This window comes from Dendrobates tinctorius, unplaced genomic scaffold, assembly GCF_039654945.1.
Source record: "Dendrobates tinctorius isolate UK_male_01 unplaced genomic scaffold, ASM3965494v1 ptg000249l, whole genome shotgun sequence".
Lineage (NCBI taxonomy): Eukaryota > Metazoa > Chordata > Amphibia > Anura > Dendrobatidae > Dendrobates > Dendrobates tinctorius.
Window position 1 is genome coordinate 5,086,282 of NW_027361916.1, and position 27,266 is coordinate 5,113,547.

General features: G+C 49.2%; 2 protein-coding genes across 2 annotated transcripts in view; one reads left to right on the forward strand and one right to left on the reverse strand.

Moving 5' to 3' along the window:
• LOC141063346 (uncharacterized) overlaps window positions 1–1,665 on the reverse strand; it is a 30,742-nt gene extending 29,077 nt beyond the window's left edge. Inside the window, exon 1 of the mRNA XM_073557390.1 lies at window positions 1,654–1,665. Coding sequence (XP_073413491.1) covers window positions 1,654–1,665 — 12 coding nt within the window. The remainder of the gene's footprint in view (window positions 1–1,653) is intronic.
• An 879-nt stretch (window positions 1,666–2,544) lies between these two features.
• LOC141063347 (uncharacterized) overlaps window positions 2,545–27,266 on the forward strand; it is a 30,340-nt gene continuing 5,618 nt past the window's right edge. The window contains exons 1-5 of the mRNA XM_073557391.1: window positions 2,545–2,730; window positions 25,222–25,401; window positions 25,485–25,608; window positions 25,692–25,789; window positions 25,988–26,078. Coding sequence (XP_073413492.1) covers window positions 2,545–2,730; window positions 25,222–25,401; window positions 25,485–25,608; window positions 25,692–25,789; window positions 25,988–26,078 — 679 coding nt within the window. The remainder of the gene's footprint in view (window positions 2,731–25,221; window positions 25,402–25,484; window positions 25,609–25,691; window positions 25,790–25,987; window positions 26,079–27,266) is intronic.

Consider the following 27,266-nt stretch of genomic DNA (forward strand, 5'->3'; position numbering starts at 1 on the left):
TCTTGGACGATCTTCAAACTTAGGCGCGCCTGGTGAAAAGAGGGAGCTTTGATCAGAATATCGTCGAGGTACGGAAAAAGAACGAGACCTCTGATCCTCAACAAGGCCATCAATGCAGCCATGATCTTCGTGAAGACTCTGGGAGCGGTGGCGAGACCGAAGGGCAGCGCAACGAACTGGTAATGTTCCTGGCGAACCGCAAAACGCAGGAACTTCTGATGTCCGGAGAATATGGAAACATGTAGATAGGCATCTTGGATGTCTATTGAACACATGAATTCCTGCTCCTCCATGGAAGCGATTACCGAACGAACCGACTCCATCCAGAAGCGGCGAAGACGGACTCTCTTGTTGAGCCGCTTGAGATCCAAGATGGGTCGAACCGTCCCGTCTTTTTTCGGCACCACGAATAGGTTTGAATAAAACCCTGTGAACCGCTCCGATTCGGGAACGGGCACAATCACCCCGGAACTGAGGAGAGAGGCGATGGCCGTAAAGAACCCCGGGATCAAGGCTGGATCTTTTGGAGGACGGGATTTGAAAACACGATCCCGTGGAAGAGAGACGAACTCTATCTTGTATCCTGACGATACGACCTCCCTGACCGAGGTGTCCTCTACTGAGGCCAGCCAGACGTCCTTGAACAACAAGAGTCGACCTCCCAATTGGAAGGGACCCTTGGGAGTCAGAGGATAGTCATGCTGAAGTGGACCGTCCAGATCTGGATCTGGATGGTCTGCCCTGTGAAGAGTGGGATCGCCAGGAGGGAGTGGGTCTGAATGAAACTTTCTTCCTATCTTGGCGTGCCTGCGGCCTTTGTTGGTTGGAGGATGTCTCCGCCGTATTGAAACGGCGGAAAGCTCGAAAGGGTCGAAACTGACGCCTTAGTGGAGGTCTGCGAGGCTTGGAATGAGGGAGGAGGGAACTCGTGCCTCCGGTGGCGTCCTTAATAATCTGGTCCAATTGGGATCCAAAGAGGCGTACTCCCTGAAAAGGCAGATTAGTAAGAGACTTTTTAGATGACAAGTCCGCCTGCCAAGCTTTGAGCCAAATTGTACGTCGGATTGCCACGACGTTGCTTGACGCCTGAACTGTGCAGGATGCGGCATCCAAAGAAGCAGAAAGCAGATAATCCCCCGCATGGGAAATCTGATTGGCGGGATCGGCCAATCGATCTGGTTGTGCTTTCTCTAGGATGCCCTGACGAAGATCCTCTGCCCAAGTAGCTATGGCCTTTGCTGCCCAAGATGAAGCAAAGATTGGGCATACCGCCGTCGAAGCCGCTTCGAAGGCAGACTTCGCCAGGGATTCTATAATTCTATCATTAGAATCCTTTAAAGACGCCACACCTGAAAGCGGGAGAACCGTGCTATTAGACAGTCTGGACACGGGCGGGTCCACCGAGGGAGAGGCAGACCAGTTATCCATGAGCTCTTTAGCAAACGGGTACAGTACGCCGAGACGCTTTCCTCTTTGAAAGCGTCTGGTCGGATCTTCCCTTTCTCTTGTAAAAATCTTTCCAAACTCGGAATGAAAAGGAAATACCCTGGAGGGTGTTTCCTCCCGTCTGAACGAAACCTCCTGATCTGAAGATTTCGCAGGGGAGTCAGAGATTTTGAAGGTGTGGTTAATTGCCGCGATGAGGTTCTGTACTGTAACTTTCATGTCCGCGTCCTAGCCAGATTCCAGCTCTACAATCCCTTCAGAAGACATATCCGAGAACGCTTCACCTGACTCGGGTGAGGAGGCACGGGAGGGCGACTGCTGTGAAGGACTAGGTGCAGATGATGGGCCAGGAGAGGATTCCGGCCGGAGATCCTGCCTGGGCCTTTTGCGGCTTCTGCTAGCTGGCTCAGATGAAGCGTCTTGTGACCTGCTGGACCCTGCAAAAGTGTCCAGGGGCAACTTGTCAAGAACGGCCACTAGGGACTGAGACCCTGGTGAGGTCGGCCACAGATTGTGAAAGAGATGAGGCCCAGCCAGGAATGGGTGGTTCGCTTTCCCGTGGCGCAATAGGTGGTTCCTGGACGGGGTCATGCTGAACGGGATTGCTGCAGTCCAGGCAGATGGGAGTAGGCTGACCTGAGGGAAGTTTGCGATTGCAAGAGGAGCATGCGAAGAACTGGACTAGGGTGCCCGTGGGGACTGGCGGACGGCCACGATCAGGCTTAGAAGTAGACATGGTGAAGGAAGAGAAGATGAAAACCTGCGGAACTGCCAGAAGGTTGGGGGACAGAAAGGCAGAGTAGGGTGTCAGTCTGCAGATGCAGAAGTACTCACGGTCTGGTGACCCCGAAAGAGATGAATTAGGCTTCTGCAACTGGCCAGGGACCGACAGGAAGCGCTGGTCTCTGCTTTGGTCTCCGGCTGTCAGGCTGCAAAGATGGCGACAGCCCGACATGAGGAAGTAAAAGCGCTTTTTCTGTGCAAGAAGAAGGGCGGAGCTAGTCGCCTCCACCAGAGGGAAAACCCGCCCCCCCTTCCCAGGCACAAGCCTGAAGAGGTGGTGGGAGGGCTTAGGAAGGCAACGGCCTAGGAGAGCGGATGGGGGCGTGGCAGCGACGGGAGCGAAGGCCCAAATTGAAGCCGGAGGCTAAATTAGAGACGGCGGCCGCCTGTCAGCACGGGGCGGCGCGGAAGAACTGCGGCGCAGCCGCGCCCGCCCCTAAGAAGAATACCGCCCTAGCCCTGCTCCCAGACGCCACCCTACGCAAAAATACCGGCGGTGGGGTGAAGAAAGCCGGCACCGCAGCTGGGGCCAAAAGGGATGCGGCGACTGGGAAGCGCCGGCCGCTGATAACCTGCGGCGCTACTTTGGCGTCCTTGTGGAGACTCTGGGAGTGGTGGTGTCTTCTTCCGGTCCAATAAAGGTACCTTCCATATCCCACGCTGTCTGTCCATTCCGTCTTTGCGCCTTGTCCAACCGACAGGCTCTGGTGGGCGAGTGGGTGGGAGGCAGGGGGCAAGGACCATCCGTCTTCGCTGGCACGTCCTGTGCTGAGCCCGTGGTCCGCCCGGAGAACTATGAGGATACGGGGTGACAGTACACGCCGTACTCATAGTCTCTTGTGGGAGTACAGTTGTGACCGTTTACACTGTATTCCACCTAAGACCTGAAACAACGCACATCGAGGTAGATATGGGTCCAATGAAGGACCCGTGTCCACCTCCTACTGACACTAAGCTAAACTGAGGAAATTCCTGCCGGTCGGTGGGGTGTACACTGCGGAGGAGGAGCTAACCTTTTTTTGCATAGTGTCAGCCTCCTAGTGGCAGCAGCATACACCCATGGTCTCTGTGTCCCCCAATAAGGCGAACGAGAAAAATGATTTTTTAATTGTACGGCTGTACTTTATAAACATCTGTGAAGCCCTTGGGGGTTCAAAGTGCTCACCACATATCTAGATAAGTTCCTTGGGGGGTCTAGTTTCCAAAATGGGGTCACTTGTGGGAGGTTTCCACTGTTTAGGTACATCAGGGGCTCTCCAAACGTGACATGGCGTCCGATCTGAATTCCAGCCAATTTTGCATTGAAAAAGTCAAACGGCGGTCCTTCCTTTCTGAGGTCTGCCATGCGCCGAAACAGTGGTTCCTCCCCACATATCAGGTATCAGTGTGCTCAGGACAAATTGCACAATAACTTTTGCAGTCCAATTTCTCCTGTTACCATTGGTAAAATAAAAAAATTGGACCTGAAGTAGTTTTTTTGTGAAAAAAAGTTAAATGTTCATTTTTTTTAAATATTCAATAAATTCCTGTGAAGCATCTGAAGGGTTAATAAACATCTTGAATGTGGTTTTGAGCACCTTGAGGGGTGCAGTTTTTAGAATGGTGTCACTTTTGGGTATTTTCTATCATATAGACCCATCAAAGTGACTTCAAATGTGATGTGGCCCGTAAAAATAAAATGGTGTTGTAAAAATGAGAAATGGCTGGTCAGCTTTTAACCCTTATAACTTCCTAACAAAAAAAAATTTTGATTCCCAAATAGTGCTGATGTAAAGTAAACATGTGGGAAATGTTACTCATTAAGTATTTTGTGTGCCGTATTTCTGTGATTTAAGGGCATAAAAATTCAAAGTTGGAAAATTGCGAAATTTTCAAAATTTTCGCCAAATTTCCATTTTTTTCACAAATAAACACAAGTTATATGAATGAAATTTTACCACAAACATGAAGTACAATATGTCACGAGAAAACAGTGTCAGAATCACCGGGATCCATGGAAGCGTTCCAGAGTTATTACCTCATAAAGGGACAGTGGTCAAAATTGTAAAAATTAGCCCGGTCATGAATGTGCAAACCACCCTTGGGGGTTAAGGGGTTAAAAAGTTTCTAAAGAAAAATTGTCTCCAACAATTCTTGTAAGAAGAAAAAAATAAGCAAAAAGCAGAAGACACATTTTATAATTGTTAACATGTTAAACATTTATTAAAAAGAAATGAATCTTTTTGGGCCCCAGAACATAGATGTACACCGCAGGGACGGCACAGATGAGGCTTCAACAAAAACCCTGAAAAGCAAACATGGCATCTAAGAAGGTGTGACTGAGTTTGGCTGAATGACCCCCGCCTCCAAGTACTCGATAGTATGGGGCGGCCTAGTTACTCCGATACTTACATGCCTAATAATGGGGTCTGGGCTGCAATGTATGAAGGTCTATTAGGCCGGGCCAGAGGCAGCGTCCAATAAGTTACCTTATAACGCCCCCATACACATTAGGCTAAAGTTCCATGAAAGCACTGATTTCGGGGGGTTTGGCCGACCATATAATGTATTTGGGGGCCTCCCGACAGATGATGTCAGGGCAGAGAAGGATCTGACATCCTGAATTTCAGAGGATAATCCGTTTGTTCTTCCTGTAGATAATCCTCCTCTAGAGGAGTCTGGAGGCGACTCTCTCATACAGACCACAGGAAAGCTGGAATATTTGTGTGTATGGGGGAGTCGGGAGAGATCGCCGTCTGCCAAATGACCGTTCAGCCAACTCTGATCTCATGTGTATGGGGCCGTTAGTATTACACTGACAGGCAGTGATGATACACGGCACTACAGTAGTACAGGGCATCACCGGAGCCATCAGAGGCTTGTATGTTGTATGATCGCACTGATCAGAGGGGTTTAAAAAAGGTTTAAAGTGGAAAAAAATCACAGTTTCAGCAACAAGAAATATCCATCACTATATGGAAAGCAGAGTCACTGCACAATGTTAGTTACGTCACGTCCATAACTACTTTATTATACTCTATTATCCTGTACACAGTGGAGTAGATAGAAATCACAGATCCCACAGCAATAGCTGGAATTGGACCCTCCAACGCAAAGAAAAAAAATCTCTCTATCTACACTCACTGGCCACTTTATTAGGTACACCTGTCCAACTGTGTGTTAAGACTTAATTTCTAATCAGCCAATCACATGGCGGCAACTCAGTGCATTTAGGCATGTAGACATGGTCAAGACAATCTCCTGCAGTTCAAACCGAGCATCAGTATGGGGAAGAAAGGTGATTTGAGTGCCTTTGAACGTGGCATGATTGTTGGTGCCAGAAGGGCTGGTCTGAGAATTTCAGAAACTGCTGATCTACTGGGATTTTCACGCACAACCATCTCTAGGGTTTACAGAGAATGGTCCGAAAAAGAAAAAAAATCCAGTGAGCGGCAGTTCTGTGGCCGGAAATGCCATGTTGATGCCAGAGGTCAGAGGAGAATGGGCAGACTGGTTCGAGCTGATAGAAAGGCAACAGTGACTCAAATTGCCACCCGTTACAACCAAGGTAGGCAGAAGAGCATCTCTGAACGCACAGTGCGTCGAACTTTGAGGCAGATGGGCTACAGCAGCAGAAGACCACACTGGGTACCACTCCTCTCAGCTAAGAACAGGAAACTGAGGCTACAATTTGCACAAGCTCATCGAAATTGGACAGTAGAAGATTGGAAAAACGTTGCCTGGTCTGATGAGTCTCGATTTCTGCTGCGACATTCGGATGGTAGGGTCAGAATTTGGCGTAAACAACATGAAAGCATGGATCCATCCTGCCTTGTATCAACGGTTCAGGCTGGTGGTGGTGGTGTCATGGTGTGGGGAATTTTTTCTGGGCACTCTTTGGGCCCCTTGGTACCAATTGAGCATCGTTGCAACGCCACAGCCTACCTGAGTATTGTTGCTGACCATGTCCATCCCTTTATGACCACAATGTACCCAACATCTGATGGCTACTTTCAGCAGGATAATGCGCCATGTCATAAAGCTCGAATCATCTCAGATTGGTTTCTTGAACATGACAATGAGTTTACTGTACTCAAATGGCCTCCTCAGTCACCAGATCTCAATCCAATAGAGCATCTTTGGGATGTGGTGGAACGGGAGATTCGCATCAGGGATGTGCAGCCGACAAATCTGCGCCAACTGTGTGATGCCATCATGTCAATATGGTCCAAAATCTCTGAGGAATGCTTCCAGCACCTTGTTGAATCTCTGCCACGAAGAATTGAGGCAGTTCTGAAGGCAAAAGGGGGTCCAACCCCTTACTAGCATGGTGTACCTAATAAAGTGGCCAGTGAGTGTATATACACTGCTCAAAAAAATAAAGGGAACACTTAAACAACAGAATATAACTCCAAGTAAATCAAACTTCTGTGAAATCAAACTGTCCACTTAGGAAGCAACACTGATTGACAATCAATTTCACATGCTGTTGTGGAAATGGAATAGACAACAGATGGAAATTATTGGCAATTATCAAGACACCCTCAATAAAGGAGTGGTTCAGCAGGTGGGGACCACAGACCACATCTCAGTACCAATGCTTCTGGCTGATGTTTTGGTCACTTTTGAATGTTGGTTGTGCTTTCACAGTTGTGGTAGCATGAGACGGACTCTACAACCCACACAAGTGGCTCAGGTAGTGCAGCTCATCCAGGATGGCACATCAATGTGAGCTGTGGCAAGAAGGTTTACTGTGTCTGTCAGCGTAGTGTCCAGAGGCTGGAGGTGCTACCAGGATACAGGCCAGTACACCAGGAGATGTGGAGGGGGCCGTATGAGGGCAACAACCCAGCAGCAGGACCGCTACCTCCACCTTTGTTCAAGGAGGAACAGGAGGAGCACTGCCAGAGCCCTGCAAAATGATCTTCAGCAGGCCACAAATGTGCATGTCTGCACAAACGGTTAGAAACTGACTCCATGAGGATGGTCTGAGGGCCCGACGTTCACAGATGGGGGTTGTGCTCACAGCCCAACACCGTACAGGACACTTGGCATTTGCCACAGAACACCAGGATTGGCAAATTCATCACTGGCGCCCTGTGGTCTTCACAGATGGAAGCAGGTTCACACTGAGCACATGTGACAGCCGTGACAGAGTCTGGAGACGCCGTGGAGAGCGATCTGCTGCCTGCAACATCCTTCAGCATGACCGGTTTGGCAGTGGTCAGTAATGGTGTGGGGTGGCATTTCTTTGGAGGCCACACGATGTTGGGCTGTGAGCACAACCCCCATGGAGACACAATTGTGCCTTTACCTGGAGATAAATTCCCAGTGGGGGGCAATTTCCAAAATGCAATAACTTAAGTGGGGAATTCAGCTCTTTTCACACTTAAGGGATCTGTATATGGAGTCTACAGACTACAGTGGGGAAATAAGGATTTGTTACGCAGACAATTTTGGGGCAAAAGTCACATTTTCATGAGGAAAAAAGTAAAATTGTCATTTTTTCCTTCCACATTGCTGAAATTCCTGTCACACTATCCGAATTCAGATATTATCCTGTCAGAAAGGAGAATACAGGGAGCGAAAGGGTTAATAGGACTCACAGGAGGAAGCGGCTGAGAAAGCAGAAGATCCAGGAGTGTCTGCCACATATATGGCTGCTCTGTGCACAGGACCTGTGATGAGGTCACAGGAGGGGAGGAGTCAGGGGTCACATGATCAGGGTCCTCAGTGTGTCCAGGACTCAGTGTGCTGGAGCGCTCCCGATAATCAGCTGCATGTGTCGCGCTGTGTGATAGTCACAGCACCTGCATGGAGGGCGACACATGCAGCTGATTATCGGGAGCGCTCCAGGGATCCGGGGTCCCGATGCAGCTATTCGGTAAGTGATATTAGCCAATAACAACTTCTCCGACGATATTCGCTCATCTCTAGTAATAACAGCTCAAAGAAATTCACCAAACTTTTCATTAAGTTTAATAGTAAGACCCTATTAAATATTGAGCACCAGCGGGACGAAGCATTGACAGCGGCATGTAAAAGTGTGGGCGCCCCGGGTCAAAATGACCGTTATTGTGAGCAGCAGTAAGACGAAGATGAAATGATCTCTAAAAGGCCGAACCTCTAAGATGACACATGGCCTTTGTATTTTAGGCAAAAATAATAATAAAAAAAAATATATATATATATATATATATATGGACTTTTTAAAATTTCATAATTGCAAAAAGGAAAAAGGGGCGAAGCAAAACTTTGGGCACCCTTGGAGATTTGTGTACTGAGATAATTTTGATCAAAGTTTCACACCTTAATTAGCTTGTTAGGGTTATGGTGAGATCACATGGTGACCAGGAGCTACAGTCTGAGGAAAGGGCTAAAAAGCCTTCACTAGACCCCTGTACAGCTGTATAATGAGGCCCAGGCTTTATAGTGAAGGGACAGGAGTGAGGGCCTGTTCCCAGGAGCTACAGTCTGAGGAAAGGGCTAAAAAGCCTTCACTACACCCCTGTACAGCTGTATAATGAGGCCCAGGCTTTATAGTGAAGGGACAGGAGTGAGGGCCTGTTCCCAGGAGCTACAGTCTGAGGAAAGGACTAAAAAGCCTTCACTAGACCCCTGTACAGCTGTATAATGAGGCCAGGCTTTATAGTGAAGGGACAGGAGTGAGGGCCTGTTCCCAGGAGCTACAGTCTGAAGAAAGGACTAAAAAGCCTTCACTAGACCCCTGTACAGCTGTATAATGAGGCCAGGCTTTATAGTGAAGGGACGGGAGTGAGGGCCTGTTCCCAGGAGCTACAGTCTGAGGAAAGGGCTAAAAAGCCTTCACTAGACCCCTGTACAGCTGTATAATGAGGCCCAGGCTTTATAGTGAAGGGTCAGGAGTGAGGGCCTGTTCCCAGGAGCTACAGTCTGAGGAAAGGGCTAAAAAGCCTTCACTTGACCCCTGTACAGCTGTATAATGAGGCCCAGGCTTTATAGTGAAGGGACAGGAGTGAGGGCCTGATCCCAGGAGCTACAGTCTGAGGAAAGGGCTATAAAGCCCTCACTAGACCCCTGTACAGCTGTATAATGAGGCCCAGGCTTTATAGTGAAGGAACAGGAGTGAGGGCCTGTTCCCAGGAGCTACAGTCTGAGGAAAGGGCTAAAAAGCCTTCACTAGACCCCTGTACAGCTGTATAATGAGGCCCAGGCTTTATAGTGAAGGGACAGGAGTGAGGGCCTGTTCCCAGGAGCTACAGTCTGAGGAAAGGACTAAAAAGCCTTCACTAGACCCTTGTACTTCTGTATAATGAGGCCAGGCTTTATAGTGAAGGGACAGGAGTGAGGGCCTGTTCCCAGGAGCTACAGTCTGAGGAAAGGACTAAAAAGCCTTCACTAGAGCCCTGTACAGCTGTATAATGAGGCTCGGGCTTTATAGTGAAGGGACAGGAGTGAGGGCCTGATCCCAGGAGCTTCAGTCTGAGGAAAGGGCTAAAAAGCCCTCACTAGACCCCTGTACAGCTGTATAATGAGGCCCAGGCTTTTTAGTGAAGGGACAGGAGTGAGGGCCTGATCCCAGGAGCTACAGTCTGAGGAAAGGAGTAAAGAGCCTTCACTAGACCCCTGTACAGCTGTATAATGAGGCCCAGGCTTTATAGTGAAGGGACAGGAGTGAGGGCCTGTTCCCAGGAGCTACAATCTGAGGAAAGGGCTAAAAAGCCTTCACTAGTCCCCTGTACAGCTGAATAATGAGGCTCAGGCTTTATAGTGAAGGGACAGGAGTGAGGGCCTGATCCCAGGAGCTTCAGTCTGAGGAAAGGGCTAAAAAGCCTTCACTAGACCCCTGTACAGCTGTATAATGAGGCCCAGGCTTTATAGTGAAGGGACATGAGTGAGGGCCTGTTCCCAGGAGCTACAGTCTGAGGAAAGGGCTAAAAAGCCTTCACTAGACCCCTGTACAGCTGTATAATGAGGCCCAGGCTTTATAGTGAAGGGACAGGAGTGAGGGACTGATCCCAGGAGCTACAGTCTGAGGAAAGGAGTAAAGAGCCTTCACTAGACCCCTGTACAGCTGTATAATGAGGCCCAGGCTTTATAGTGAAGGGTCAGGAGTGAGGGCCTGATCCCAGGAGCTTCAGTCTGAGGAAAGGGCTAAAAAGCCTTCACTAGACCCCTGTACAGCTGTATAATGAGGCCCAGGCTTTATAGTGAAGGGACAGGAGTGAGGGCCTGTTCCCAGGAGCTACAGTCTGAGGAAAGTGCTAAAAAGCCTTCACTAGACCACTGTACAGCTGTATAATGAGGCACATTCTTTAAAGTGAAGTGACAGGAGTGAGGGCCTGTTCCCAGAAGTTACAGACTGAGGAAAGGGCTAAAAAGCCTTCACTAGACCCCTGTACAGCTGTGTAATGAGGCCCAGGCTTTATAGTGAAGGGACAGGAGTGAGGGCCTGTGCCCAGGAGCTACAGTCTGAGGGAAGGGCTAAAAAGCCTTCACTAGACCCCTGTACAGCTGTATAACGAGGCCAAGGCTTTATAGTGAAGAGACAGGAGTGAGGGCCTGTTCCCCGGAACTACAGTCTGAGGAAAGTACTAAAAAGCCTTCACTAGACCCCTGTACAGCTGTATAATGAGGCCAGGCTTTATAGTGAAGGGACAGGAGTGAGGGCCTGTTCCCAGGAGCTACAGTCTGAGGAAAGGGCTAAAAAGCCTTCATTAGACCCCTGTACAGCTGTATAATGAGGCCCAGGCTTTATAGTGAAGGGTCAGGAGTGAGAGCCTGTTCCCAGGAGCTACAGTCTGAGGAAAGGGCTAAAAAGCCTTCACTAGACCCCTGTACAGCTGTATAATGAGGCCCAGGCTTTATAGTGAAGGGACAGGAGTGAGGACCTGTGCCCAGGAGCTACAGTCTGAGGAAAGGGCTAAAAAGCCTTCACTAGACCCCTGTACAGCTGTATAATGAGGCCCAGGCTTTATAGTGAAGGGACAGGAGTGAGGGCCTGTGCCCAGGAGCTACAGTCTGAGGAAAGGGCTAAAAAGCCTTCACTAGTCCCCTGTACAGCTGTATAATTAGACTCAGGCTTTATAGTGAAGGGACAGGAGTGAGGGCCTGTTCCCAGGAGCTACAGTCTGAGGAAAGGGCTAAAAAGCCTTCACTAGACCCCTGTACAGCTGTATAATGAGGCCCAGGCTTTATAGAGAAGGGACAGGAGTGAGGGCCTGTGCCCAGGAGCTACAGTCTGAGGAAAGGGCTAAAAAGCCTTCACTAGACCCCTGTACAGCTGTATAATGAGGCCCAGGCTTTATAGTGAAGGGTCAGGAGTGAGGGCCTGTGCCCAGGAGCTACAGTCTGAGGAAAGGGCTAAAAAGCCTTCACTAGACCCCTGTACAGCTGTATAATGAGGCCCAGGCTTTATAGTGAAGGGACAGGAGTGAGGGCCTGATCCCAGGAGCTACAGTCTGAGGAAAGGGCTAAAAAGCCTTCACTAGAGCCCTGTACAGCTGTATAATGAGGCCCAGGCTTTATAGTGAAGGGACAGGAGTGAGGGCCTGATCCCAGGAGCTTCAGTCTGAGGAAAGGGCTAAAAAGCCCTCACTAGACCCCTGTACAGCTGTATAATGAGGCCCAGGCTTTTTAGTGAAGGGACAGGAGTGAGGGCCTGATCCCAGGAGCTACAGTCTGAGGAAAGGAGTAAAGAGCCTTCACTAGACCCCTGTACAGCTGTATAATGAGGCCCAGGCTTTATAGTGAAGGGACAGGAGTGAGGGCCTGTTCCCAGGAGCTACAATCTGAGGAAAGGGCTAAAATGCCTTCACTAGTCCCCTGTACAGCTGTATAATGAGGCTCAGGCTTTATAGTGAAGGGACAGGAGTGAGGGCCTGATCCCAGGAGCTTCAGTCTGAGGAAAGGGCTAAAAAGCCTTCACTAGACCCCTGTACAGCTGTATAAAGAGGCCCAGGCTTTATAGTGAAGGGACAGGAGTGAGGGCCTGTTCCCAGGAGCTACAGTCTGAGGAAAGGAGTAAAGAGCCTTCACTAGACCCCTGTACAGCTGTATAATGAGGCCCAGGCTTTATAGTGAAGGGTCAGGAGTGAGGGCCTGATCCCAGGAGCTTCAGTCCGAGGAAAGGGCTAAAAAGCCTTCACTAGACCCCTGTACAGCTGTATAATGAGGCCCAGGCTTTATAGTGAAGGGACAGGAGTGAGGGCCTGTTCCCAGGAGCTACAGTCTGAGGAAAGTGCTAAAAAGCCTTCACTAGACCACTGTACAGCTGTATAATGAGGCACAGGCTTTAAAGTGAAGTGACAGGAGTGAGGGCCTGTTCCCAGGAGCTACAGACTGAGGAAAGGGATAAAAAGCCTTCACTAGACCCCTGTACAGCTGTGTAATGAGGCCCAGGCTTTATAGTGAAGGGACAGGAGTGAGGGCCTGTTCCCAGGAGCTACAGTCTGAGGGAAGGGCTAAAAAGCCTTCACTAGACCCCTGTACAGCTGTATAACGAGGCCAAGGCTTTATAGTGAAGAGACAGGAGTGAGGGCCTGTTCCCCGGAACTACAGTCTGAGGAAAGTACTAAAAAGCCTTTACTAGACCCCTGTACAGCTGTATAATGAGGCCAGGCTTTATAGTGAAGGGACAGGAGTGAGGGCCTGTTCCCAGGAGCTACAGTCTGAGGAAAGGGCTAAAAAGCCTTCATTAGACCCCTGTACAGCTGTATAATGAGGCCCAGGCTTTATAGTGAAGGGTCAGGTGTGAGAGCCTGTTCCCAGGAGCTACAGTCTGAGGAAAGGGCTAAAAAGCCTTCACTAGACCCCTGTACAGCTGTATAATGAGGCCCAGGCTTTATAGTGAAGGGACAGGAGTGAGGACCTGTGCCCAGGAGCTACAGTCTGAGGAAAGGGCTAAAAAGCCTTCACTAGACCCCTGTACAGCTGTATAATGAGGCCCAGGCTTTATAGTGAAGGGACAGGAGAGAGGGCCTGTGCCCAGGAGCTACAGTCTGAGGAAAGGGCTAAAAAGCCTTCACTAGTCCCCTGTACAGCTGTATAATTAGACTCAGGCTTTTGGTGAAGGGACAGGAGTGAGGGCCTGTTCCCAGGAGCTACAGTCTGAGGAAAGGGCTAAAAAGCCTTCACTAGACCCCTGTACAGCTGTATAATGAGGCCCAGGCTTTATAGTGAAGGGACAGGAGTGAGGGCCTGATCCCAGGAGCTACAGTCTGAGGAAAGGGATAAAAAGCCTTCACTAGACCCCTGTACAGCTGTATAATGAGGCCCAGGCTTTGTAGTGAAGGGACAGGAGGGCCTGTTCCCAGGAGCTACAGTCTGAGGAAAGGGCTAAAAAGCCTTCACTAGTCCCCTGTACAGCTGTATAATGAGGCTCAGGCTTTATAGTGAAGGGACAGGAGTGAGGGCCTGATCCCAGGAGCTTCAGTCTGAGGAAAGGGCTAAAAAGCCTTCACTAGACCCCTGTACAGCTGTATAATGAGGCCCAGGCTTTATAGTGAAGGGACAGGAGTGAGGGCCTGTTCCCAGGAGCGACAGTCTGAGGAAAGGGCTAAAAAGCCTTCACTAGACCCCTGTACAGCTGTATAACGAGGCCAAGGCTTTATAGTGAAGAGACAGGAGTGAGGGCCTGTTCCCCGGAACTACAGTCTGAGGAAAGGACTAAAAAGCCTTCACTAGACCCCTGTACAGCTGTATAATGAGGCCAGGCTTTATCGTGAAGGGACAGGAGTGAGGGCCTGTTCCCAGGAGATACAGTCTGAGGAAAGGGCTAAAAAGCCTTCACTACACCCCTGTACAGCTGTATAATGAGGCCCAGGCTTTATAATGAAGGGACAGGAGTGAGGACATGTGCCCAGGAGCTACAGTCTGAGGAAAGGGCTAAAAAGCCTTCACTTGATCCCTGTACAGCTGTATAATGAGGCCCAGGCTTTATAGTGAAGGGACAGGAGTGAGGACCTGTGCCCAGGAGCTACAGTCTGAGGAAAGGGCTAAAAAGCCTTCACTAGTCCCCTGTACAGCTGTATAATGAGACTCAGGCTTTATAGTGAAGGGACAGGAGTGAGGGCCTGTTCCCAGGAGATACAGTCTGAGGAAAGGGCTAAAAAGCCTTCACTAGACCCCTGTACAGCTGTATAATGAGGCCCAGGCTTTATAGTGAAGGGACAGGAGTGAGGGCCTGTTCCCAGGAGCTACAGTCTGAGGAAAGGGCTAAAAAGCCTTCACTAGTCCCCTGTACAGCTGTATAATGAGACTCAGGCTTTATAGTGAAGGGACAGGAGTGAGGGCCTGTTCCCAGGAGATACAGTCTGAGGAAAGGGCTAAAAAGCCTTCACTAGACCCCTGTACAGCTGTATAATGAGACTCAGGCTTTATAGTGAAGGGACAGGAGTGAGGACCTGTGCCCAGGAGCTACAGTCTGAGGAAAGGGCTAAAAAGCCTTCACTAGTCCCCTGTACAGCTGTATAATGAGACTCAGGCTTTATAGTGAAGGGACAGGAGTGAGGGTCTGTTCCCAGGAGCTACAGTCTGAGGAAAGGGCTAAAAAGCCTTCACTAGACCCCTGTACAGCTGTATAATGAGGCCCAGGCTTTATAGTGAAGGGACAGGAGTGAGGGCCTGATCCCAGGAGCTACAGTCTGAGGAAAGGGCTAAAAAGCCTTCACTAGACCCCTGTACAGCTGTATAATGAGGCTCAGGCTTTATAGTGAAGGGACAGGAGTGAGGACCTGTGCCCAGGAGCTACAGTCTGATGAAAGGGCTAAAAAGCCTTCACTAGATCCCTGTACAGCTGTATAATGAGGCCCAGGCTTTATAGTGAAGGGACAGGAGTGAGGACCTGTGCCCAGGAGCTACAGTCTGAGGAAAGGGCTAAAAAGCCTTCACTAGACCCCTGTACAGCTGTATAATGAGGCCCAGGCTTTATAGTGAAGGGACAGGAGTGAGGACCTGTGCCCAGGAGCTACAGTCTGAGGAAAGGGCTAAAAAGCCTTCACTAGACCCCTGTACAGCTGTATAATGAGGCCCAGGCTTTATAGTGAAGGGACAGGAGTGATGACCTGTGCCCAGGAGCTACAGTCTGAGGAAAGGGCTAAAAAGCCTTCACTAGTCCCCTGTACAGCTGTATAATGAGACTCAGGCTTTATAGTGAAGGGACAGGAGTGAGGGCCTGTTCCCAGGAGCTACAGTCTGAGGAAAGGGCTAAAAAGCCTTCACTAGACCCCTGTACAGCTGTATAATGAGGCCCAGGCTTTATAGTGAAGGGACAGGAGTGAGGACCTGTGCCCAGGAGCTACAGTCTGAGGAAAGGGCTAAAAAGCCTTCACTAGTCCCCTGTACAGCTGTATAATGAGACTCAGGCTTTATAGTGAAGGGACAGGAGTGAGGGCCTGTTCCCTGGAGCTACAGTCTGAGGAAAGGGCTAAAAAGTCTTCACTAGACTCCTGTACAGCTGTATAATGAGGCCCAGGCTTTATAGTAAAGGGACAGGAGTGAGGGCCTGTGCCCAGGAGCTACAGTCTGAGGAAAGGGCTAAAAAGCCTTCACTAGACCCCTGTACAGCTGTATAATGAGGCCCAGGCTTTATAGTAAAGGGACAGGAGTGAGGGTCTGTTCCCAGGAGCTACAGTCTGAGGAAAGGGCTAAAAAGCCTTCACTAGACCCCTGTACAGCTGTATAATGAGGCCCAGGCTTTATAGTAAAGGGACAGGAGTGAGGGCCTGTGCCCAGGAGCTACAGTCTGAGGAAAGGGCTAAAAAGCCTTCACTAGACCCCTGTACAGCTGTATAATGAGGCCCAGGCTTTATAGTGAAGGGTCAGGAGTGAGGGCCTGTGCCCAGGAGCTACAGTCTGAGGAAAGGGCTAAAAAGCCTTCACTAGACCCCTGTACAGCTGTATAATGAGGCCCAGGCTTTATAGTGAAGGGACAGGAGTGAGGGCCTGATCCCAGGAGCTACAGTCTGAGGAAAGGGCTAAAAAGCCTTCACTAGAGCCCTGTACAGCTGTATAATGAGGCCCAGGCTTTATAGTGAAGGGACAGGAGTGAGGGCCTGATCCCAGGAGCTTCAGTCTGAGGAAAGGGCTAAAAAGCCCTCACTAGACCCCTGTACAGCTGTATAATGAGACTCAGGCTTTATAGTGAAGGGACAGGAGTGAGGGTCTGTTCCCAGGAGCTACAGTCTGAGGAAAGGGCTAAAAAGCCTTCACTAGACCCCTGTACAGCTGTATAATGAGGCCCAGGCTTTATAGTGAAGGGACAGGAGTGAGGGCCTGATCCCAGGAGCTACAGTCTGAGGAAAGGGCTAAAAAGCCTTCACTAGACCCCTGTACAGCTGTATAATGAGGCTCAGGCTTTATAGTGAAGGGACAGGAGTGAGGACCTGTGCCCAGGAGCTACAGTCTGATGAAAGGGCTAAAAAGCCTTCACTAGATCCCTGTACAGCTGTATAATGAGGCCCAGGCTTTATAGTGAAGGGACAGGAGTGAGGACCTGTGCCCAGGAGCTACAGTCTGAGGAAAGGGCTAAAAAGCCTTCACTAGACCCCTGTACAGCTGTATAATGAGGCCCAGGCTTTATAGTGAAGGGACAGGAGTGAGGACCTGTGCCCAGGAGCTACAGTCTGAGGAAAGGGCTAAAAAGCCTTCACTAGACCCCTGTACAGCTGTATAATGAGGCCCAGGCTTTATAGTGAAGGGACAGGAGTGATGACCTGTGCCCAGGAGCTACAGTCTGAGGAAAGGGCTAAAAAGCCTTCACTAGTCCCCTGTACAGCTGTATAATGAGACTCAGGCTTTATAGTGAAGGGACAGGAGTGAGGGCCTGTTCCCAGGAGCTACAGTCTGAGGAAAGGGCTAAAAAGCCTTCACTAGACCCCTGTACAGCTGTATAATGAGGCCCAGGCTTTATAGTGAAGGGACAGGAGTGAGGACCTGTGCCCAGGAGCTACAGTCTGAGGAAAGGGCTAAAAAGCCTTCACTAGTCCCCTGTACAGCTGTATAATGAGACTCAGGCTTTATAGTGAAGGGACAGGAGTGAGGGCCTGTTCCCTGGAGCTACAGTCTGAGGAAAGGGCTAAAAAGTCTTCACTAGACTCCTGTACAGCTGTATAATGAGGCCCAGGCTTTATAGTAAAGGGACAGGAGTGAGGGCCTGTGCCCAGGAGCTACAGTCTGAGGAAAGGGCTAAAAAGCCTTCACTAGACCCCTGTACAGCTGTATAATGAGGCCCAGGCTTTATAGTAAAGGGACAGGAGTGAGGGTCTGTTCCCAGGAGCTACAGTCTGAGGAAAGGGCTAAAAAGCCTTCACTAGACCCCTGTACAGCTGTATAATGAGGCCCAGGCTTTATAGTAAAGGGACAGGAGTGAGGGCCTGTGCCCAGGAGCTACAGTCTGAGGAAAGGGCTAAAAAGCCTTCACTAGACCCCTGTACAGCTGTATAATGAGGCCCAGGCTTTATAGTGAAGGGACAGGAGGGAGAAAAGTGGGGAAAGGAGCCAGAAGAGCCGGACTGCCCATCACTAACCTGCAGAGCTGCACTCCACATATATGGCTGCTCTGTGCACAGGACCTGTGATGAGGTCACAGGAGGGGAGGAGTCAGGGGTCACATGATCTCCAGAATGATGACGCTCCATGGAGCCTTCTCCTCAGTCAGTGACATTCCCGCCATTATTCGCCCCTCACTACTGGCACAATTACCCCGCGCCGCCTTCTCTACACAGTGTTATGTGTGGAATGTAACGTGTGATTTCTCTGGAGGGAAATAGACCCCACACAGGAGGGAATTCTCACCAGTTACCGGCCGTCTACTATATGGCGGCATATGATTGTGCTATCGACTCCACACCAGGAGCTAAAATGCCCAAATCTCTAATGTAACCGCTATAAGAGAAGATATAACAAATTTCCCCTAAACTCACACAGCGGAGGAGGCCTCACTTGGAGCAATGTGACTCGCGCACAGAAAATCTATTCCCGGTTCTGTGATTAAGTTATCGGCCGACAGGAAGAAGAAAGGTCTGAATTACAGCCCAGACTGGAGGAGAAACTGCAGGAGTGAGAATTGGCCAATCAGCGCTCTTCACCCCTATACTTATCTACACAAATACAAGATATGAAATGACAATTAGACGCCATTCTCACCACCAGAACGGAGAGGCGCTAACTTGGAGTAAAGCCGCGTTTTATCACCATGCCAATAAGCCTAATAAGATGCCGCTCGTAAGCTCAGAATGAGAGAGTCACTGCATATAATCTCCTCTATAAAAGACCCTAAGGGTCAGATCTCAGCCCACCCCGATGTCATGTGTAGCACTTATAATGAATACTCCCAGAGTTTGTATTCCCCCCACAATCACCCCCCCCTCACTACTGGAGTCATTCCTTCACACACTACATCTACCTAACCTGACTGAGTCCGCGGCACAACAACTCCATTTACACATCTCTGAGGAGGAAATAGTTTCAACAATCAAAAAACTAAAAAGAGGAAAGGCCCCGGGGCCGGATGGTCTTACAGCAATATATTATAAAAAATGTAGCGATGTGCTGACACCACATATAAAAGCCTCTGTAATTCACTACTAAATGGCTCACAGCTGCCCCCTGAGTTCTACGTGGCGCATGTAACCGTAATCCCTAATCCTAAGAAAGATCATCTCACAACAAATTATAGACCTATATCCCTCTTATACATTGACTTCAAAATCTTTACATCCATTGTGACTAACAGGATCAATAAAATCCTCCCTCACCTCATCCATCGGGGTCAGGTTGGTTTTATACCAGCGCGACAGGCCCCAGATAATATTAGGAGAGCGTTAAATATTATTCATACAACCTACAGTGAAAGCGACTTCTCCTGCTTGCATTAGATATTGAGACGGCTTTCGATTCGGCGCCCTGGACATATCTCTTTACGGTTCTATCGGAAGTCGGATTCTCCCCTAAACTTATAAAGTGCCTCCAATTGTTATATGATAGCCCTATCGCTTATGTAAAACTCCCGTCACCACACCCCCCTCCAATTAATATTCAGAGGGTACCAGGCAGGGCTGTCCTCTATCTCCGGATCTTTCTGCACTTACAATGGAACCCATTGCGGAAGCAATAAGGAGAGATCAGAATATCCTGGGCCCTGAGAATATGGGAGACCAATATAAAGTCAGCCTCTTTGCGGATGATCTCCTGCTAACATTAATAAGTCCCCACACTACACTCCCTCACTTGCTTCCCTCCTTCACGAAATTGAGAAGATCTCAGGGTTAAAGATTAACATTGATAAACCCGAAGCATTATTTGTAAATTTTCCTAAGACAGAGCAAACTAATATAGCCTCCCATTTTGGGTTTATACACAAAGAACATTATCTAACATATCTGGGTATCAACGTAACAGCCAACAGGTCACCTCTGTTTAGGTGGAATTACACTCCACTGATCCATAACTTCCAGAGGGACCTGGATAGATGGGCTTCCTCAAAGTTATCCTGGCCCGGCAGAACACAGGCATTAAAAATGGTGTCACTGCCTCGCTTCTTACATCTATTTAGGTCCCTCCCAATTATGGTACCAGCCAGAACGTTCACTCATTCACACTCTATGATGTCTAAGTTTCTTTGGCTTGGAAAACAACTCAGAATTGTGCAAAAACTTATGTTCCGTCATAGAAAAGAAGGGGGTTTATCCCTCCCTAATTTTACACTTTATTACAAGTCGGCACAGATTGCTCCATTAATAAGTGCGTGTTCATATCCCAATAGTCTGAGATGGGTTATTCTGGAATCATTTCTCTCCAGACCATTCTCTTTATCAGGCCTAATGTGGACCACAGACCAACTTCCACGGGGGGTTAATGAATGTGGCTCCTTTTACAGTCCACTCGTTTCTTCTTTGGAGGAAAGTCCAGTTTAAATATAACTTACAATCAAGCCCTTCTCCCCTGTCAGCTATATTACAAAACCCCATGTTCCCGCCAGGCCTTGAGCCACAAATTTTTTCTTGGTGGAAGCTGAAAGGTATGCATATACTTAAACATTTGTGTTCCCCATTTAATATCTTACTTGATAGACAGGAATTTGTTCAAAAATTTGACCCTCCAGTTAGGGAGGTAATGCGACTGAACCAGATCTTTCTACTTTGCAAAGCAGATCCTCCCGAGCGGTACTACTCTCAGGGCAACGAGTTTTGAAAATAAATGTCTAAATGACCCTTTGGGCAGGGGAACGATCTCATTGATCTACTATGCTATAAATTCTCCACAAGATGATAAAAAATTGAAGTATATGTTACAGTGGGAGGAGGATCTGGGGTTTGAACAGTCAATTGATGAATGGTATCGTAGCTGTGACACCCTATCAAGAGGTAATCACCAGACTTCCCTTGTGGAGACCTCCTTAAAACTATTGCACAGAGTCTATTATGTACTGGAAAAAACTCACAGCATTTTTCCTAAAATCTCGGGAGACTGTTTTAGGGGCTGTGGAATATCTGGTGACATGAGACATATTTGGTGGTCTTGTATTGTGGTTTCTGGGCTTTGGGAGAAGGTGAAGCATCTGATAGCACAGATGTATGGTGGACCGGTTGTTCTGGAACCTTCTACCCTTTTACTGGGAACCAGGCCTTCCCGGCTTCCAGAAAGCTTTCAGAAGCTACTAAACTACTTATGTATGGCCACTAAATCCACATTACGGCAAAGTGGAAGTCGCCCTCACTGCCAATATCTATGGTGAAAGAGAAGATGAACAACATTATGTTACTCTCATTTGTGGCCCCAGCGTTTCTTGTAGAATAAATCCCTTTCTCACACAGTCCTGTAGTAATGACTTTGTTCTCACGTTTTGTAGGAGGGTTCGTCTGACTCCATCTTATGTTATCAGTATAAGTGCGAGAGATGAGAGACCGACGACCGCAGTTTTACCGTGTGTGTCCTGCGTCAGTTCTACAGTGTGAGAGATGCGGGGTCTGTGACCGAAGCTGGGGGTATACGGGTGTATACAGCATACACAGAGGGGTCTGTGACCGAAGCTGGGGGTATACGGGTGTATACAGCATACACAGAGGGGTCTGTGACCAAAGCTGGGGTTATACGGGTGTATACAGCATACACAGGGGTTTGCGACTGAAGCTGGGGGTATACGGGTGTATACAGAGTACACAGGGATCTGCGACCAAAGCTGGGGGTATACGGATGTATACAGCATACACAGGGGACTGCGACCGAAGCTGGGGGTATACGGGTGTATACAGAGTACACAGGGGTCTGCGACCGAAGCTGGGGGTATACGAGTGTATACAGCGTACACAGGGGTCTGCGACCGAAGTTGGGGGTATACGGGTGTATACAGCGTACACAGGGGGTCTGTGACCAAAGCTGGGGGTATACAGGTGTATACAGCGTACACAGGGGTCTGTGACCGAGTCTGCAACCGAGGCTAGGAGTATACAGGTACATACAGCGTACACAGAGGTGTCTGCGACCGAAGCTGGGGATATACGGGTGTATACAGCATACACGGAGGGGTCTATGACCGAAGCTGGGGGTATACGGGTGCATACAGCGTACACAGAGGGGTCTGCGACTGAAGCTGGGGGTATACGGGTGTATACAGCGTACACAGAGGGGTCTGCGACTGAAGCTGGGGGTATACGGGTGTATACAGCACACACAGGGGGGTATGCGATCGAACCTGGGGGTATACGGGTGTATACAGTGTACACAGGAGTCTGCGACCCAAGCTGGGGATTTACAGGTGTATACAGTGAACACGGGTCTGTGACCGAAGCTGGGGGTATACAGGTGTATACAGCGTATACAGGGGTATGCGACCGAACCTGGGGGTATACGGGTGTATACAGTGTATACAGGAGTCTGCGACCCAAGCTGGGGATTTACAGGTGTATACAGTGAACACAGGGGTCTGTGACCGAAGCTGGGGGTATACAGGTGTATACAGCGTACAGAGTGGTCTGCGACCGAAGTTGGTGGTATACGGGTGTATACAGAGTTCGCAGAGGGGTCTGTGACAGAAGCTGGGGGTATACAGTTGTATACAGCATACACACAGGGGTCTGAGACTGAAGCTGGGGGTATACGGGTGTACACAGTGTGAGAGACGCGGGGTCTGTGACGGAAGCTGGGGGTATACGGGTGTATACAGTGTACACAGAGGCGTCTGCGACCGAAGCTGGGGGTATACGGGTGTATAAAGAGCACACTGAGGGGTCTGCGACCGAAGCTGGGTGAATACAGGTGTATACAGCATACAGAGGGGTCTGCAACTGAAGCTGGGGGTATACAGGTGTATACAGCGTACACTGAGAGGTCTGAGACTGAAGCTGGGGGTATATGGGTGTATAAAGCGTACACTGAGACATCTGCGACTGAAGCTGGGGGTATACAGCGTACACAGAGGGGTCTGTGACCGAAGCTGGGGGTATACGGGTGTATACAGCATACAAATAGGGGTCTGAGACTGAAGCTGTGGGTATACAGCATACACAGAGTGGTCTGCGACCGAAGCTGGGGTTATACGGGTGTATACAGCATACACAGAGGGGTCTGTGACCGAAGCTGGGGGTATATGGGTGTATACAGTGTACACACGGGTCTGAGACCGAAGCTGGGGTATACGGGTGTATACAGCATACACAGAGGCGTCTCCGACTGGAGCTGGGGGTATATGGGTTAATACAGTGTACACAAGGGTCTGAGACCGAAGCTGGGGTATACGGGTGTATACAGCATACACAGAGACGTCTGCGACCGAAGCTGGGAGTACACCTCGTACACACACAGCTCTGCTCTGTACATCTCGTACACACACGGCTCCACTCCGTACACCTCGTACTTATACGGCTCCGCTCCGTACACCTCATACAGACGCGGCTCCACTCCGTACACCTTGTACACACGCAGCTCCACTCCGTACACCTTGTGCACACGCAGCTCCGCTCCGTACACCTTGTGCACACGCGGCTTCGCTCCGTACACCTCGTACATACACGGCTCCGCTCCGTACACCTCGTACACACTCGGCTCCGCTCCGTACACCTCGTACACACGCGGCTCCGCTCCGTACACCGCGTACACACACGGCTCCGCTCCGTACACCTCGTACACACACGGCTCCGCTCCGTACACCTCGTACACACGCGGCTCCGCTCCGTACACCTCGTACACACGCGGCTCCGCTCCGTACACCTCGTACACACGCGGCTCCGCTCCGTACACACACAGCTCTGCTCGGTACATCTCGTACACACACGGCTCCCCTCCGTACACCTCGTACACACACGGCTCCGCTCCGTACACCTCATACAGACGCGGCTCCACTCCGTACACCTTGTACACACGGAGCTCCACTCCGTACACCTTGTGCACACGCGGCTTCGCTCCGTACACCTCGTACACACACGGCTCCGCTCCGTACACCTCATACAGACGCGGCTCCACTCCGTACACCTTGTACACACGCAGCTCCACTCCGTACACCTTGTGCACACGCAGCTCCACTCCGTACACCTTGTGCACACGCGGCTTCGCTCCGTACACCTCGTACACACATGGCTCCGCTCCGTACACCTCGTACACACTCGGCTCCGCTCCGTACACCTCGTACACACGCGGCTCCGCTCCGTACACCGCGTACACACACGGCTCCGCTCCGTACACCTCGTACACACGGCTCCGCTCCGTACACCTCGTACACACACGGCTCTGCTACATCCACCCTGTAAACCCCTCCTGACTCCACACAGAATCTTCCCCTCATCCAGCACCATGACAACCAGCACAGCAGAGTCCTGCACACACTGAGGCCCCTGATCATGTGACCCCTGACTCCTCCCCTCCTGTGACCTCATCACAGGTCCTGTGTGCACAGAGCTGCCATATATGTGGCAGACGCTCCTGGACCTTCTGCTTTCTGGGCCGGTTCCTCCTGTGAGTCGTATTAACCCTTTCGGTCCCTGTGTTATTCTTTCCTTAGTTTCCCTGTCTCTGTGTTTCGGGTCGTTGTTCTGTTCGAAGACCCAGCCTCCACCCATCTTCAATGCTGTTACTGAGAGAAGGAGGTTGTTGGCCAAAATCTCCCGATACATGACCCCATCCATCCTTCCTTCAATACGTTGCAGTTGTCCTGTCCCCTTTACAGAAAAGCACCCCCAAAGTATGATGTTTCCCCCACTAGGCTTCACGGTTGGGACTGTGTTCTTGGGGTTGTAAAAAGAAAAGGGGGAGACAGGGCGCTTCCAATGCGTAGGTCTGTATGGAAAGTAGTACCCATATATTACATACAGATAGAAGATTCCAGTGCGGGGAAGACGGGAAACCTTCATATAGACGGCCGGTGGGGATGGAGGCAGTGACCGACTCTGGCCACATCTGTCTCTAGAGCCGCAGTAGAAGATGAAGATGTCGTCCTCATCATGAAGGAGTTATTTCTCATGTCGCGTGTAATGAATCTCTCCTGCAGTATTGCTAATGCCGATTCCAGTGTCGGTAATGAGACGAGAATTAGCGTTATGGAAGATGAGTCTATGAGGAACGTGTTCAGCTGCCGACTCCGAGGAGGAAACTGCTTGTTGTCTGTGGCCTAAATATATAGGTTTTATTAGTAGATGTCAGGGGAGAAAACTAAACCCTGTAAGATAATAAATCTCCTCATATGTTTCCCTTATTATCTCCAGTAATTGTATTATTACACAGGATTCTTATGATGTTACATCAGATCATCTTCTTCTCATTCAGGTCTCTACAATATCGGATCCTCTCAGTGAAGATCTTCTACAGAAGAGAATTTTCCTGATTTACCCATCAAGGATGGATATGGACAGAGACAAGATGGCGGAGAGGATGTTACACCTCACCCTAGAGATCCTCTTCCGTCTCACTGGAGAGGTGAGAGATTCTGATGACATCACATTACATCATTCTTATCTATGGGAATAACAGATGGACAGAACTGGAGAGGTGAGGACTCTGGAAATGTCTGTAGTGAGATTTATTAATGTGTCTCTCCATAACCAGGATTACACAGTGGTGAAGAAGACCTCTAGTGATCGCTGTCAGGACCCTGTGTCTGAGGGATGGGGAAGACCCCTGAGCCCAATCACGGGGCCTCCACCTCACCCCCTGATCCATGAGGACATCAATGACCAGAAGATTCTAGAACTCATCTACAAGATGATTGAGCTGCTGACTGGAGAGGTGACACTGCTGGGAATGCTGGGACATTATACAGTAACACTATGAAGGGATCGGGGGGATGACGGTATCATTGTATGTGTCAGGTTCCTATAAGGTGTCAGGATGTCGCTGTCTATTTCTCCATGGAGGAGTGGGAGTATTTAGAAGGACACAGAGACCTCTACAAGAACGTCATAATGGAGGTTCCCCAGCCCCTCACATCTCCAGGTAATAGACAGGACTAAATACACACGGCCTATAATTATCTGTATGTAGAGAATGAATTCAGTCCCTGTATGTGTTTCCTCCAGATCTATCCAGTAAGAGGACAACACCAGAGAGATGTCCCCGTCCTCTTCTTCCACAGGACTGTAACCAAGAAGATCCCAATGTTCCTCAGGATCATCAGGTAGATGGAGAGAAGGTGTCAGGAGATCTCCCCTATGATGTGTAGACGGCTGTGAAGGTCTTGTGCTCAGTCTTGTTTTATCCACCAGTATTATATGTTTTATACTTGTGTAATGAGAACGGTGGAGATGGCAGGATTAGAGCTGATCATAGATGGGACTTCTCCATCTGTCGGTGACTTTTACAATATTTGTTTCAGGGTGAAGATCTGACCCATATTAATACTACAGAGACATATGTGAGAGATGATGAGCGGTGTAAAGAGGACATTCCCACATATGACTACCCAGGTGAGTAGTAACCACTGAATGCAGAGAAGTCACAGATTCCTCTCAGTCACCGGCTGTGGCTGCTTTATCGGTGGTGTAGTCCGGCCGTATTACCATGATCACCATTTTGCCTCTAGACCACAACATTCTCCTCCACCCAAAACTGTTCAAATGACTTTGGGCATTGAAAGCCCTTTTCTATAGAACTTACAACCTGGAGGATCAACCTACCTGTAATATACATTTATTCCCGCCTGCAGGAGATGTGTTGGCTCCAGCCCTGGTGTCATGGATTCAATCCTCGTCATACATTACATTGTTTTTGAATTCAGATTCCTGCACAATCTCTCCTGAAATGGGGAGCAATATTATTTCCTCTAATCTTCTGCTCAGGATTCATAGTAGCTCCAATGGTCCACCATAAATGAGGGCAACTCTGGTTTACTGTTGTGTAATCTGTATTTGTAGTTTTCAGTTAATGAGATTCTCGTGCTCTGGGGCGGGGCTGTGGGTGGGGCTTTATGTGGTGCTCTGATTCCATATTCATCTATATTGGCTTATGACAGGTCGCTGACCCCTCACTGACCTGCCCCCATTATTACATAATGCATATAATAGCATTGATATTATTGGTGATAATGCCTATAATATTGTGGCTATTGTGAGGCTTAGAAAGAAATTACATCCAGCACAATGTCACCGGTGATGGCGGCGCCTGCGCAGTAACATCTATATCAACTATATCAAATTTTTTTGTTAGGAAGTTATAAGAGTTAAAAGTTAAACAGCGATTTATCATTTTTACAACAAAATTTACAAAACCATTTTTTTAGGGACCACCTCACATTTGAAGTGAGTTTGGGGGGTCAATATGACAGAAAATACCCCTAAGTGACACCATTCTGAAAACTGCACCCCTCAAGGTGCTCAAAACTACATTCAAGAAGTTACTTAACCCTTCCGGTGCTTCACTGGAATGAATGGAATGTGGAAGGAAAAAATAAACATTTACTTTAATTTTCTTTCACAAAAATTTTCCTTTAGCCCTATTTTTTTTTTTACTTTCGCCAGGGTAACAGGTCAAAATGGGCTATACGTTTTGTTGTGCAATTTCTCCTGAGCATGCCGATACCCCATATGTGGGGGAAATCTACTGTTTGGGCGCACGGCAGGGCTCGGAAGGGAAGGAGCGCCATTTCATTTTTTTAA